Source organism: Lissotriton vulgaris, chromosome 12 (assembly GCF_964263255.1).
Source record: "Lissotriton vulgaris chromosome 12, aLisVul1.2, whole genome shotgun sequence".
Classification (NCBI taxonomy): domain Eukaryota; kingdom Metazoa; phylum Chordata; class Amphibia; order Caudata; family Salamandridae; genus Lissotriton; species Lissotriton vulgaris.
In genome coordinates, this window is record NC_141700.1 from 599,696,931 (window position 1) to 599,711,728 (window position 14,798).

Consider the following 14,798-nt stretch of genomic DNA (forward strand, 5'->3'; position numbering starts at 1 on the left):
CGGTGTGTGTGAATGGATTAGGAACAGTGGGTGGCAGGTGTTTTGCGTCAATAGAAGGCAGGGGTTGTCTTGAGCGCCCTCATGTCATGTAGATAGGGATACTGGGGCCCTATAGAGATGTCTTGAACTCAGAAGCCAACAATATGAGTGGGCGGCGGGTGCGCCAGTACAGACGTGCTCTCGGCGATGTAGCGTGTAAGGGCAGTAGCTATGTCTGAGGGGCAGTTTGTTAAGAACACGGACGGTGGCTTCAGAACAGTGGACAGTTTCTGACATTGAGCGGTTAGTCAATCAATCAATCAGGGGTTTGTATAGCGCAACTACTCACATGCAAGGGTCTCAATGCACTACAGCCGAACAATATGGTTACAGGCAGAGATGTATGCAGTAATACACCTTCCATGTTGGCATGTTTATTGTTCATACAGGGAAGCCATGAGAAGGATGTACATGTAAAAGCACACGTCCATCTTGAACCTGCCCAAGACTTTGAAAGTGTGCATGTCAGCAGTCATGTCACATCGTTTGCAAGCATTAGATACAATTGCTGTAGTATCTCATGAAAAGATGCTGCATACTTGGAGTTGGAACACACTGAGTTCCAAAAGCACCCTGTGTTGTGTTGGCCAGAGGAATTTTGCATATTTAGTACTATTTTTTCTGAAAAGTTGGCCTGATATTTCACCCATTGACCATAAATAATGCAATATTTGTTATGCTGTTTCTCTGTGTACATTCACACTGCCAGTGCTCCTGGTCCGGTGGCAGCATTGCTGTAATAGATTGCATCTGATTTCAGACCTTGACTCGAGTGCCCTCTTGTGGGCAAAAACATTGTTTACACCATAGTTTCAGAGACTAGAAAAATCGTAGGTGAGGTGTAATAAAAGGTGTGTACATGGTTTGGATGACTACAAATTAAAAACAAGCATTAGAAATGCAATAGGTCTCGCAGCATTAGAGTTAGTGCTTTTAGAATTGTTTATGGGTTTTTTTGTAAATCTTTAGCATGAGGTTGAGGGTGAGTGAGGGTGAGTGAGGGTGAGGGGTTGAGGGTGAGTGAGGGTGAGGCTGAGGTGTTGAGGGTGAGTGAGGGTGAGTGTGGGTGAGGGTGAGGGGTTGAGGGTGGGTGAGGGGTTGAGGGTGAGTGAGGGTGAGTTAGGGTGAGGGGTTGAGGGTGAGTGAGGGGTTGAGGGGGAGTGAGGGGTTGAGGGTGAGTGAGGGGTTGAGGGTGAGTGAGAGTGAGGGTGAGTGAGGGTGAGTGAGGGTGAGTGAGGGTGAGTGAGGGTGAGTGAGGGCGAGGGTGAGTGAGGGTTAGGGTGAGGGGTTGAGGGTGGGTGAGGGTGAGGGGTTGAGGGTGAGTGAGGATGAGTGAGGGGTTGAGGGTGAGTGAGGGTGAGTGAGGGTGAGTGAGGGTGAGTGAGGGTGAGTGAGAGTGAGTGTGAGTGAGGGGTTGAGGGTGAGTGAGGGTGAGGGGTTGAGGGTGAAAACTGCAAATTCATATGACAAACTTTTTATTCAGGGGTAAAAAAAATTCTCATACGGAGCAACTCCTTTCCCTATTCCACCTCCTTTCTATTTGGAGGGGGAGGGGCCTCTTTCGACCTTGGAAAAAAATACTGACGTAAGCTTATGGATGGGCACATTTTCATGGAGCGTTTCAGCCCCATAACTACGACTTCCCACCTATTTCCAGGTCCTGTGGGTAAAAACATTTTTCTCATTTGATTAAATTCTTATGAAAATCTTCATGTGAGTAAATCCTTTTACGAGTGAAATTCCAAATGTTACAATTGCAAAGCAAACCTACAGATGTGAAGAGCTTTGAGTACTGGTCCATAACATTTTTCACTCCTAGATGACTTTGCAGAGTTCATCTAGGTTTCAAAGATAAACAATGCATTGATCTAATGCTTGCAACACACTCACATTTGTGGGAAGTAAGGAACTGAGGCTCAGTTTGATGAAAAAGCCATCTGCCCAAAAACCACACAATGTGGTCAAGTGGAGTAGATCAAACTGTGAGCGGTCATGTAGGTCCTCAGTGGCAAACTAATTTGTGGACACAAATAACGTAACCTAAAAGTAAATTAGTGTCATTTGCATGAGTTTTCCTCAGAAACTAAAGTGAAATATATATATATATATATATATATATATATATATATATATATATATATATATATATAATATATATAGCAATGGCACAATTAAAAGAGCGTTTCCCTAACTGAGGTGTAATTTGAGCTATGGCATAATGCGAGATATCAGAGCGTTGATGCAATGAGAGCGCTGCCATAATCTGGGCACGTGGGCAGATCGACTAAAGCCCAGGCGCCCATCTACCCTACAGCCCCACACACATACCCTACAGCACTTTCAGCTGGAGGAAAAAGCTCAGACCCATAGCCAGATATACATTTTTAGGGGGTATGACCAAACATTAAAACTGTGTTCTATAAGCGCATTCTTTCCCAAATACTGGATGCACTACTAAACATCATTTTTTAGTAGGCACGGTGAGACATGGCACCGCACACCTGAACAGAGCCCACAAGGAGGGTCAGTCCGTGAAGAACGATGTGGGGAGGCGAACGCGAAACGGGGAGGCGAACGCGAAACAGGCAGACTCAACCTGGCACTGCCAGCGAGGCTGAGCAGCCACAAAGTCGGGGCGCCTCGGCTCACTTAAACGCCACCGCCCCCCAACTTCAAAGTGCGTGCTCAGACCGAATGACACACGGGCGGAGGCGCTTCATTTTAAACGTTAGTGGGTTTGTGTGTGTATGTGTGCTCGAGAGTCACAGGACGGGCAGCGCGAGGCGAACACGTCGTTCAATAATAATCAGGGCCGAAATGAACAGGATGCACCGAGGGGCAGGCACCCCTGATCCGGAAACAAAGGCTGCGCCGTTGATGGGGGCAGCCTGGCTCTCTCTCGCGGGACGCCGCGAGGGTGGGCATGCGAGGCGCTAAGGTAGGCAGCGGGCGGCGCCACTCATTCAAGCAGTAGGGCGAGGGGGGACGCAATACCAGTCAGACAGGAGGGAGGGAGTGCAGTGTGTGAAGGTGAGGTCGCGTGGAGACGTCTGAGCTCGGGGACCAGACAGGAGTGAGGGGGTGTCTGCGATACACGGGGAGGAGGGGGTGGCAAGTGCCAGAGATTGCCAGATAGCGTGAACTGAAGTCTGGGAGGGAGATGGCCTGCAGGTGCTGTGAGGTGGTGTGGCGACACGTGAGATGGGGAGGGTTGCCTGAACTGAGGGGCATCACGAAGGGGGCACTGGGGTGTAATGTGGCCAGACGAAACAAAATGCGTGTCTGCCCTGTGAGGTGGGAGGGCTTCGCATGTATAAGTGGTGTGGACTGAAGTGAGGGGAAGTCTGCCCTAGTCACGTAGAAGCGGTCCAGACATCAGGAGGAGAGGGATGCCTGAGCTGAGGGGCATAAAAAAAGTCACTGGAAGGATTTGTTGCCAGTGGATGAACGAGGTGCGAGGAGGCAGTGGTTCAAACACCGAGCGAGGTGGTGCAGACTGAAGTGAGGGGGTGTCTGATCCAATCCCGTAGAAGGAGTAAGAGACAGGAGAAAAGAGAGGCAGGAGCTAAGGGGCATCAAACAAGTGACTGGGAGGTATTGCAGCCAATGGATGTTAGGAGGACATGCTTTACACATAGAGCGGAAGCGAGGAGGTGTGTGGATTGACGTGAGGGGATATTTGGACTAGTCAGTGGTTGAAGTGCATAACAAAGTATGGGTACAATGTGGTCGGGTCAGTGACTGAGGAGAGGCAGTCCCAGACAAGTAGCTAAAACAAGACGGAGGGAAGAGAGGGGAGGGGGGAGGAGAAATGCGACACGGCGGGAAGGGGAGGGGGCGGAGCGGGTAAAATAAACAAGACGGAGGGGAGAGGGGAGGAGAAATGCGACACGGCGGGAAGGGGAGGGGGCGGAGCGGGTAAACAAAGACGGACATGCACGCGCCCGTGACTTTTAAGGTCAATGCGCATGCGCATAAGCTTAATGCGCATGCGCATTGACCTTAAAAGTCACGGGCACTGCAAGGAATCGCCACGATTCCTTGCAGTGTAGATAAAGAGTGGATAACTCGCAATACTCTCGCCTTGCTCGATGCGCATCGACAGGCGAGACCTAACAAAGACAGGAGAATTTGTTATGTCAAGATTGAAAAGCGCTGTAAAAGTTGTTCTTTTGTGATATATTCAAGTGGGCGTTTGAAGAAATAATCAGCAAAAAGGGACAAAAAGCATGTCGTGCCAAAACAATTCCCACCATGGATTCATCTTTTGCAACAGCAAAAAAAAAAAAAAAACCAAGAGAGTTCAATCCCACTTGTTATTTTACTTACAGAACTTTGTCTTTGCTGCTGCAATCTAAACAAGCAGCGACCTCTGACGCAGTGCTCCCACTTGCTGCTGATGCTTCACGAGTCCCTCAGTTTGCTAACAAAAAGGAGAACTTGAATGGGTCCCTACTTCTGCTCCTCTGGGTGGGGGCGGGGGGGGGGGGGGGGGGGGTGAGCGCGCATTGCAATCAGAACATTGGCTTCCTACAAAGCCCAGCACAGAGCGCTAAGCTCACGGCACTCAGGCAGCGCTGTAGCTTCAAAGCAAGTCTGTAGATCTTGTAGTGGTAGCAGGGGTGCTGACTCGCTTAAAAGAGGTTCCATTAAAGTGAATAAAAGTAGTCTTTAGTACTTAGGCCGTGGGACACTGATAAGAGTAACACATGAGGAACAACAGGAAATAGTATGCTACAACCAAAATAAACAGAGGAAAAGTAAGTGGCAAGCACACAAACAAATGAAAAGTAAGGGCAGGATGTAAGCCCTTATTAAGATTTAGATTAAATACATTAGATTTTACAAGCACAGCACAGGCGAAACCTAAAAACGGCTCAACCACTACTAGCTTAGACTGCTTAGTAGTGCAGACAATGATTCTACTGATATATATATATATATATGTATATGTATATATCCGCTGCTGAGATAGCTGCTTGAAGCAAATTAACTGTGCACCATACTCCTGTTATGGAGAAACATTTTGAGCAGAAATCAGCACTGTCATGAATCCTAAGGCTGGGACTACTCCAGGCTGTATCCCCAGTGCAGGATTAGTCAAACATTGCCGGGTCCAAATATGACAGCCAGTGTAAGACACAGGAACAAGTTATTGGATAGGACAGCACTCTAAGACCCTACCAGTTCGTGGAGCTGGTAGTGAGGGGCCATGACTAACAGAGAAGAACTCAGCCACCAGCTGCTGCATTGTGGTTGGCTGCAGCAGCAAGAAGACGGAAGGAGTAGTCCGATATGGGGGACAGCGCTGAACTCAGTGTGGCAGTGGTGAGGCATTGCAAAGATGTCTGACGCAGTCAGGGCTTTGGACGCCAAAGACCCCGTCGGCTTCTGAGTGCCATGGACTGCTGCAAGGCCTGAATCTGAGTTTTGGGTGGTCTCATCGGTGGAGGTATGCCATGTACATTTGGATAGAGGAAAGGCCCCCACGCCACATATTAACGCACCCCCAAGATAGAGATCCGAGGTGGGGTCCAGCTACGTCTCTGCAAGGTTGAATGATAGCGAAGCAGTAAGTGTGGAAAACTGGAGAAACCAACCAGATACCCCTACAGGACTGAGAGGTGGGTGCAGGCCCCGGAACATAGCATGGATGTTCTCGAAAACATTTGCCTTAATATTAATTCTTGGTGGGCGCCAGCCTGTGGCCTTCACTGATCGAGACAGGTGTTGGTCAAAATTTGACCGAGGCTTTGCCACACTTGTTTGCAAGAATATGTGTTAGACATAGCATTTCAAGTTGGCAGAGGTATGCACCCTGTCCAAACAGGAACCACAATCCTAGTCAGGGTAAGTCACAAACACAACCTCAATTAACCTGTGCGCCCTCTGGTAGCTTGGCACAGAGCAGTCAGGATTAACATAAAAGGCAATGTGGGAAGAATTTGTGCAACACGTCAAACAGTAAAACAGTGAAAACATCACACTCCCTTGGAGTCACTCTGGGTTCGAGGGACAATAGAGCCAGGTCCAGTCCTTTTCACTCAGGCAAAGCAGGCAGGTCAGCAAAGAAAAAAAGAATTTCTACAAGAGCAGCAGTCCAGCTGAGTGGCAGCCCTTCAGCAGCAAAGCAGTCCTTTTTCTTGGCTTGACATCCTCAGGTCCAGAGGTGTACAGATATTATTTTGGAAATTACAGAATTGATTTTCCCGCACAGGTTACTCCCCCATTTCAAGATGTCAGTTGGTTTCTGCAGGCCAAAGGCTGGTGAAACTGCACTCTAGGGCAGTTCTCTTCGCATGTGTATCATAAATTGTCACTATAGACAAAACAATAAATCACACTGACTTTCCCTATTGGTGTACACTTCTAAGGCCTGTCCCAGGTCAATATCTAATTCTGCAGAGTTCTCCATTACGCCTGGCTAGCTGAGCGCAGCTACTGGGCTGCACACGACAGCAGTCTCCCACGCAAAGTCCGCACACATGTGAACAAATGTTCATGTGTAACCAGCCAAGTGCCCCTTGCCCCTACTGCGTTGCAGTGGCCTTAGCTTAAAAGGCAGACACTGGTGGTAAACATGAGCAGTCAGTTTGCCATGTGATTACCATGAGCAAGGCAACTGTAGTGAGACTTACCCACAGTAAAAAGTCAATAACTGGGTGATCCAAAAAGGAAAAACTCTGGGCGTACAGAATGGATAATACCCAATTGCAGCAATATGTTACTGAGAGACAGAAAGCTCAATGGGCTGAGAAACACAACATATTCCCGCAGAGACTTATACCTTGCTGCCTGCCCACTGTGGACAGAGCAAGGATAGGGAAGTAAGGCAAGAAGCAAAGCAATATTTCTTGAGCAATGAAAAGCACACAGACAGGGCTGAAAGAGCAATAAGTGCCAACCGTGGCTATTCAAACCAAAACATTCTGGACACCACAGCACTTCTGCTAGAACTGAAAAATGGCATATCGTCCACAGATAGAAAGATTGATGCAATTATAATTAGCCTTGACCGTCTAATGGAGTGACTGGAATGGCAGAAAGGCTGCACCGACACTGCAGAATGGTAAATGGTGCATTTCTGGTCTGGAACATGATGCTGACACCTCCAAAGAAAAGCTACTTGAAAAAGGTTTTGGGCCTCAACTACACTAAGAGGCAAAGCCGAGCCGCAATAATATCCAAATTCTCAGCCTTACAGAGACAGCAAACATGAGCACACCTGAGTTGTTTTTTCAGGAACTACTCACTGAACTTTAAACTACACCAACTTCACAGTGACATTTGCTGTTGAATGGGCATGCCGTTCCTTGGTGAAGAAGCTGGTGCCATCCACTAGACCCATGATTGAAGCATGGTAAATTACCAGGATGGGTATTTGGTACAGAGGTTGACCAAGGAAAATGGCCTGTTGCAGTACCAGGGATTGAATATTGCCATATACTATGACAAACTAAGTTCAGGAAGCACAGCAGAAATGTATAAACAAAGAAGACACTAGTACCCTCTGAAGGGGAGGATAGAGATAGCAGGAACAACGTACTTTTCACAGATCTTAAGTCTGCAAAAATGTCATCCAGGAGCACGTTGCGAGGGCTAAAAGCAAGAACCACAATGGAGCATCAACAATTAGAGATCTGATCTAAATGGTGACATAAATTAATGGCACTGAGATGTACCCCGTCTCAGGATATCAAACCAACTGTATATGTTCACAACCTGGAGGCATTTTGCTGATCTTGTGAGAATCGTGATCGTAGGTGAGGAGAGGCAATACATTCAAAGTCAACATACACCAGTTTATGCTTTTGTGTGCATCACAGACTCTGCAGATAGTTGGGATACGTTTTGGATGAGGTTTCTGCCCTCAGGCTGGGGATCTCAGTGCGGATAGGGGTCGACGGTGGGGGAACTGCACGTTTGAATTTAAGTGAAGTTAGATATAAGAAACAAACTGGGTGGACACCAATCTGCATACAATTTACAGTTTGTTTCTAGGTGTCCAATGATTCATGTTGGTTATGGATATAGAAATGTATTGCAGTTGTCTTGGAATGTAAGAGTCCTGAATAACCTCATATGTACAGCATTAATACAAATGCACATATTATAGAGATGATTAACTTAACCGATGTTTGGGGAGCAATGCGGGGTGAGGAGAGGGCATACTCATTCTACTTCTCGCTGCATGATTCCATGTCCTATATTGATTACTGGATAGCTACGTCAGAAACCCTCTACTGGATAACGGATATCTGTTGGACCACTCCCCAGTAGTTTTAGCTTTAAGATACTCACTGATAGACCCCATACCACCAATTGGAGATTCAGTGGATGCATTGTTAGGTGCAGTATTGAGCAGCGACATCCACTCTGCTATAATGTATTACTTTGAAATAAACACAGGGTTAGTGTCCACCTAGGCAATACTTTGGGAGGATTTCAAAGCCTATATACAGACAATAATTACATCAACCAATCTGGTATTCGGAAAGATATATAAAAGCACACATCTTGAAAAAAAATATAAGTGACCGAAAAACAGTACACAATTAGAAAAGAAAAAAAATGCTGACCAGAATCTATCAGGTTACAGAGTTTTGGGAGACTGAAATCAAAGAGGTTTTCCTGCTAGGTAAACATCACCTTGTTAAAAAACAAGAAGAAGGGGAAAGACTGGGTAGGATACAGCATGGCTAATAAACAGAGAGAAATTCAACCCCTCCAAAACACCATGATAAAACTGCGAAATGTTATTGGCATGGATATCAGAGAGAGTCAAGACAGTCTTAATGAATTTGTAGAATACTATACCCAATTATATGAAACAGATGAATGGCCTTATAGAACATTTTATAAACAAACAGAATCCACTGTAGAAAGGGTTTCCCCAACTATGGTTGGGAACACCCTATGTTTTAAAATACCCCTCACACACCAAAAGGACCCTTGGTGTCATGCTTCATCATTGGGGTCTTCGCACCCCTCTACGGGATGCGGCGTGCTACGACCTGCGGCTACGTGGGAGCACTTAATCACGACTATGTGTGGTGTTTATGAAGGTATCTTATGTGCGTGGTGAGGTTAAAGGCGGCGAGTGAAGTTTAAAAAGGGCCTGGCTCGTGGGGTAATGAAACATTTTTTATCTGCCCCCGAACTGGCACTATTAAAAACGTGCAGAAACTGAGGTTTTAAGTGCAAGGCTATGTGCACTACCTCCTTTGTGTGTGTGTCAACATGTTTCGGAAACTGGGCTCCTTCTTCAGGACAGGGTATACAAATCCCCACCTTACTCACATATTTCTAAATAAAACAAAGTCTTACAAAAGTGAAATATATGTGCAGGACATGTTTATGTACCTACTAGTTGATTTAGAGTCGCTAAATTCGACCTGAAAAGGAAAGGGACAAAAAAATGTTTTCAGGTGGTCCACTCCCTTTGAACAAAAACATTAGGCGCAGTGACCTGTGGAGATAAAAATATGTGTGGGCTCCGATCACTATGCAGTAAAATTACCGGTGACACGTGCCTGGTGTGAAAAAAATACACATACAAGACATACATTACACTTAACATAAAACACACTCTCTAAGAAACTAGTTCTTTATCCAGTTTCAGCTATGGTGGTGATAATACTTTGAGTTATTGATGTAAAGTGAGGAAGAAGAGGAAGGGAAATGAGAATGGCATACTGTTATAGTTCTCTTCCAATGCCTCATGAGCCCGTTGAACGTAGGGGATTAACGTACTGATTCGCTACCTGAAACAAGAAATACATTCAGCCCCAAGATGCCTTTGTTGGTACTTACTTTAGGTATCAGCGTTTCACTATTAGCCATAATTTCATACTCACGAAGGTCTAGGAGACACTGCTGCCTGACTGCCCCATACGCGGCTCCGCTGAGAGTGAGCTGGTTTACGTTTTCGTGCCGTTTTTATACTAACACTAATTGGTTAATTGAAGTCTTGGGATTGCCGGAAATTCCCATGTAAAGGTGTTCCGGGCATCGCGTTTTAATTCGAATCAGGTGTCTTGGTTTGAGCACTTAGGTCTTGCGAAAGCTCCCTGTTTGTAGCGTTGCCGTCCCGCGCATGCGTATTCAGCAGAGGCAATGCGCATGCGCCTCTCTTGGTACAATTTGGACGCTGCAAATCCATTCCTTTTAAGCGCGTGTGTTGGCGCGTGCGGACGCACATTATTAAATCTGCATTGGGATATAATTAACCAAAAAAACATGGTATGCGTGGAAAGCACGTTAGTGTTGAAAGCACGTTAGTAAGCGTGTACTTTCAAAAAAACGGGCATTTTAAACTTTTTAAGTAATGATTAGCATCATGGCAGACCTAATGGTGGCTAGAGGGGCATCTTCAGCATTTGGTATCTTTACATGATGCCTCATTGTGGTAATATTAAGATAATGATCAAAAGTAGAAACAATGATCAGTACAGACCATTAAATACAAAGGGTTGTAATTTGTTGATTCTCTAATCTCTCTGGACCAAAGGTCTTGATAGTCCTATAATAGTTTTTTATTCTGTGGTCACTATTTCTTTTTTGGGAAAGTAATTCCTGAGAGTATCTCTGAAAGTATATTAGCGTGCCTATTCAGTTCACATCATTTCACGCATGACCTCATTTTTGGGGATTAAATGGAACTGTGTTATTTCAAATCAGTTGACCCCATGGAATTTCATCATTAAGGCCTGCGAGGTGGGTCCCCAGACGGAACACCCACCGTTGTTCTTTTTCATGTAGGCCAGATTCAGATGGAAGTTGCTCTACGACTGTTCAACGGATATCGTTGACACAATGTTCTGCTTCCAGGAAACGAGTCGCCATTTTGGTTGTGCTTTTCTTGCATCGGATGTTGCTCTTGTGTTCACTTATCCGGGTCTTTACGGGTCTCGTGGTCATGTCAATATATTCCAAGCCGCAGGGGCAAAGGCATCTTGGGGCTGAATGTATTTCTGGTTTCAGGTAGCGAATCAGTACGTTAATCCCCTACGTTCAACAGGCTCATGAGGCATTGGAAGAGAACTATAACAGTATGCCATTCTCATTTCCCTTCCTCTTCTTTCCTCCCTTTACATCAATAACTCAAAGTATTATCACCACCATAGCTGAAACTGGATAAAGAACTTGTTTCTTAGAGAGTGTGTTTTATGTTAAGTGTAATGTATGTCTTGTAGGTGTCTTTTTTTCACACCAGGCACGATGTCACCGGTAATTTTACTGCATAGTGATCGGAGCCCACACATTTTTATCTCCACAGGTCACTGCGCCTAATGTTTTTGTTCTAAGGGAGTGGACCACCAGAAAAACATTTTTTGTCCCTTTCCTTTTCAGGTCGAATTTAGCGACTCAAAATCAACTAGTAGGTACATAAACATGTCCTGCACATATATTTCACTTTTGTAAGACTTTATGTTTTATTTAGGAAAGGGGCGTTCCACACTCTAGACCCTTATAAAGCAGACAACACTATTACACCACTACATAAATTCACCTACAACCACTTGAAGCACACTGTGAGAGAATGTGTACTTTATTTCCTTAAACAGCCATCAAAAATTCCATACCCTGGACCAAATAATAGCGTCCCTCTGTATCTGCTGATGGATACCCAGGTTATATAACTTGGCCCGCGATGCCTAATACAGTAACCAAGTCAAGGACTGATTGGGAAGTTGATCTATAGGCCTGGTGTATGATAACTGTTGGCATACATCCTGAGGAGAAATAGTGCTTATAAAAATGAATTCCAGGCACAAATTACTACATTTTAAATACCTTCACTGGGTTTACCATTCACCGGACAAACAAAATAATGCACCACACACCACATTTATACATCTAGCATGGTTTTGCCCACCGGTTAACCTAAAGTAGGAACAGGTATTCGAGGAGTTAATGCAAATGATAGACTGTCCCCTAGAAAGGCCCATAATGCTCTATTGCTTGGATGTGTTGACCCTGTCCCCAAAGTCAGAAAGAAGATTTGTGGCGATAGCCCTACCGATCATGCAATGCAAAATAGAGATGACGTGATTCAGAAATCCAAGTCCACGTCTTGAATAAAGATATGGTAAAGTGCAACAACAGAGCCGAAACATATGTCAATATACAACATCGTAAAGCAAGACCTAAAGACTTCTGGCACCCCCTGCAGTCAAAATCATATTGCTGAAACAAGTGTGGCAGACAGATTAGTGGAGAGGGATGCAATGGAGCCCACATGCTGGAACAGACCTTACAGCTACTAGACAGAGAGTGCCACCTGGAAGCCCACATGCAAGCAGCTTATCGGAGAACATGTGGAATGGGAATGTGTTGCGCAATAATGGGAAATGACTAGACAACCCTGCCCCGCCACCTCCCCACCCCCCAGAGACATATGTATGCAAATGTGGATCAGAGAAAAAAGAAAATTACAGGCTTTGGATCCAACCAGCCTAGTCTGGCCATGCTCTGAGGTGCACACGTATGCGGGCCACAACACTAACATTGGATACATGATTACACGAACTTTGGTGCAGAAAGGTAACGTGAACTGCAGTATTTAAGATACTTCAAATTCTATCCTCTACTGTGCCACAAGAGATTGTGTGTTGTTGGTTTGTATGTTGCTTTTGCTGTTTTATATGATGGAAAACCAACTAATTAAGAAGAAATATTTATCTCTCTACACATATTCAAATCATTGGCTTAAGTTATTTACTCATCGTACAGCACTTTCGGAATCCACAAAATTGCATAACGTATCATAGAATCCCAAATTTAGGAAATGAAAGCCAACCGATTAGACCTACCTTAATACTGGAAAACCACAGATCGTTTTCATGTAGAGTTGCAACATAAAAGTAAGTGAAAAGTCCAATTGAAATAGCAGCAATTACACCAAATATCAAAGACAGGATCTCCTTTAGCACAAAACCTGTGGAGACATCTACAATGAGAATGACCATAAGTATTAGATGCCAAACAATGGTGATGCTAGATTTAAGAACATTAACATCTAAATGTCTGAAAAGCTCAAACATAAAGCATGTATATGTCTGATAAAAAAGGCACACATATGTTTAGCTCAGAAGTGAAAAACTACAGAGTTGTATATTATACGTGTTTTGGGCCTTTCATCAAACAAAATGCAATGATACAAAAATCCATATTTGACAGGAAACTATGAAATTTGGGATGCATTTTACGGTTGCCTGTAAAATACATATTTTGTAATCATAGGGATAGCCTCATACCACTCTGCAGAGCTTTATCACGGTCAGGGCTACTATGAATATGGGGCAAGTAGTGCCACATTATGTGACCAGGTTATTTAAACTATGCTGCAAAAAGTGCAAGGTGTGTGTCACATTCTCTGACGGTATCTTGATCCATTTCAGACTAACTAAATTATTTGGTAAATGCATTAAATCCATAATTATGCAGTAAACACTACAGCAACAGAATCACCTGAATCCAATGACCCTGAAAATTACCAGTTGTTTTATTAATAATTTATTCAAAAAAGATTTAAAAAATCCCAAACATTCTATTTCCAATCAGTGCTCATTGATAGTCAAATTTTGAAAAAAAACGCTTTATCAAGCCAGCAAAGAATATGTAATACAAAAAAAGAAAACGGGTACCGTATGTATTCTGGTCCTTTACTGCAATCTTAGAGTGCTGATGACAACATCAAACCACTTGGCCTCTAAAGGATTTAACCCCGAAATGGAAGTTTACATGGCCCACAAGAGAATGTCGCCTGTGTGATCAAGGAGAAGAGTCGTTATTACACCTCTTATGCATCTGCCCTGCACTACTGGAACATCGTAAAACAATTCTTCGGGAGATTTTCAGGAAGCACCAATTGAGATCGTGCAGAGCTGCAGTGATACAATGCCTTGGTGGACTGTCAATCCAGCTGTCATGTCGAGCGATCACCTTTTGGAAAATAGCAGCTAAAGAACTGGACAAAAAAGACAATAGTCCACATGGCAAAGGCATATGACTGACCGGTAACTGCCTATCTGCACAGGTATCAAGTACTGCTCTTTTCACATCGAACTGCAATGAACTTCTTATATGGTTATCTCTTAAACTGTCGCAGTGACCAAAGCTTACGAAAGGACACTTGGCCTCTGGTCTTGTGATTTACGATATCACCAGAAACCCTCGATAGCAACAGTGAACTATATCACACGGGGCAGGGGGTCTCATGGGTGTGTCTGTGTGTGTCTTAATTTGAATAACCTTGCCACATAATTTGATCCTGCAGAGCGATTTGAAGGGTGCCGTCATGATGATGAAATCTATATTTCACAGGCAACCGTGGTTTTCCCATCTCTGCATTTTACACAATAAAATTACAAACATACATACATATATTAATATATTGTTCGTGTGGAATAAATTCCAATGTCATATTTCCGCTGTGTCAGCGCCTGTTTTTTGATCTGCATGAAACAGGATATATGTTACATTGTTTCCTTCGCAGGAATTCCGCGCAGATGCCATAATTGATTCAAATGAACTCAAATGTGAACTGCTCCTGCGATTTTATTTTCAAAGCGAGCCAGCCACCCAAGGTGTTTCGATCTCCAGTGAGATCTTGTTCACGGGTAAAATGACAAGTACACAGCGGCTTTTTTCCTTTTTTAAACATAACAGTTCCTGTGACATTACATCACTTCCTGCATGGCGCCGCTGTGCATTCTGGACATAGTTGTTTAATTCATTTTTTATACAATTTATAC

General features: G+C 44.3%; 1 protein-coding gene across 2 annotated transcripts in view; it reads right to left on the bottom strand.

Moving 5' to 3' along the window:
- DPY19L3 (dpy-19 like C-mannosyltransferase 3) overlaps positions 1-14,798 on the bottom strand; it is a 472,263-nt gene that overhangs the window by 381,989 nt on the left and 75,476 nt on the right. The window contains exon 3 of one of the 2 annotated variants that reach the window (XM_086945460.1): positions 12,855-12,979. In XM_086945460.1, coding sequence (XP_086801586.1) covers positions 12,855-12,979 — 125 coding nt within the window. Of the gene's footprint in view, positions 1-12,854; positions 12,992-14,798 lie in introns of both variants that reach the window. The other variant, XM_086945459.1, reaches the window with a different exon arrangement.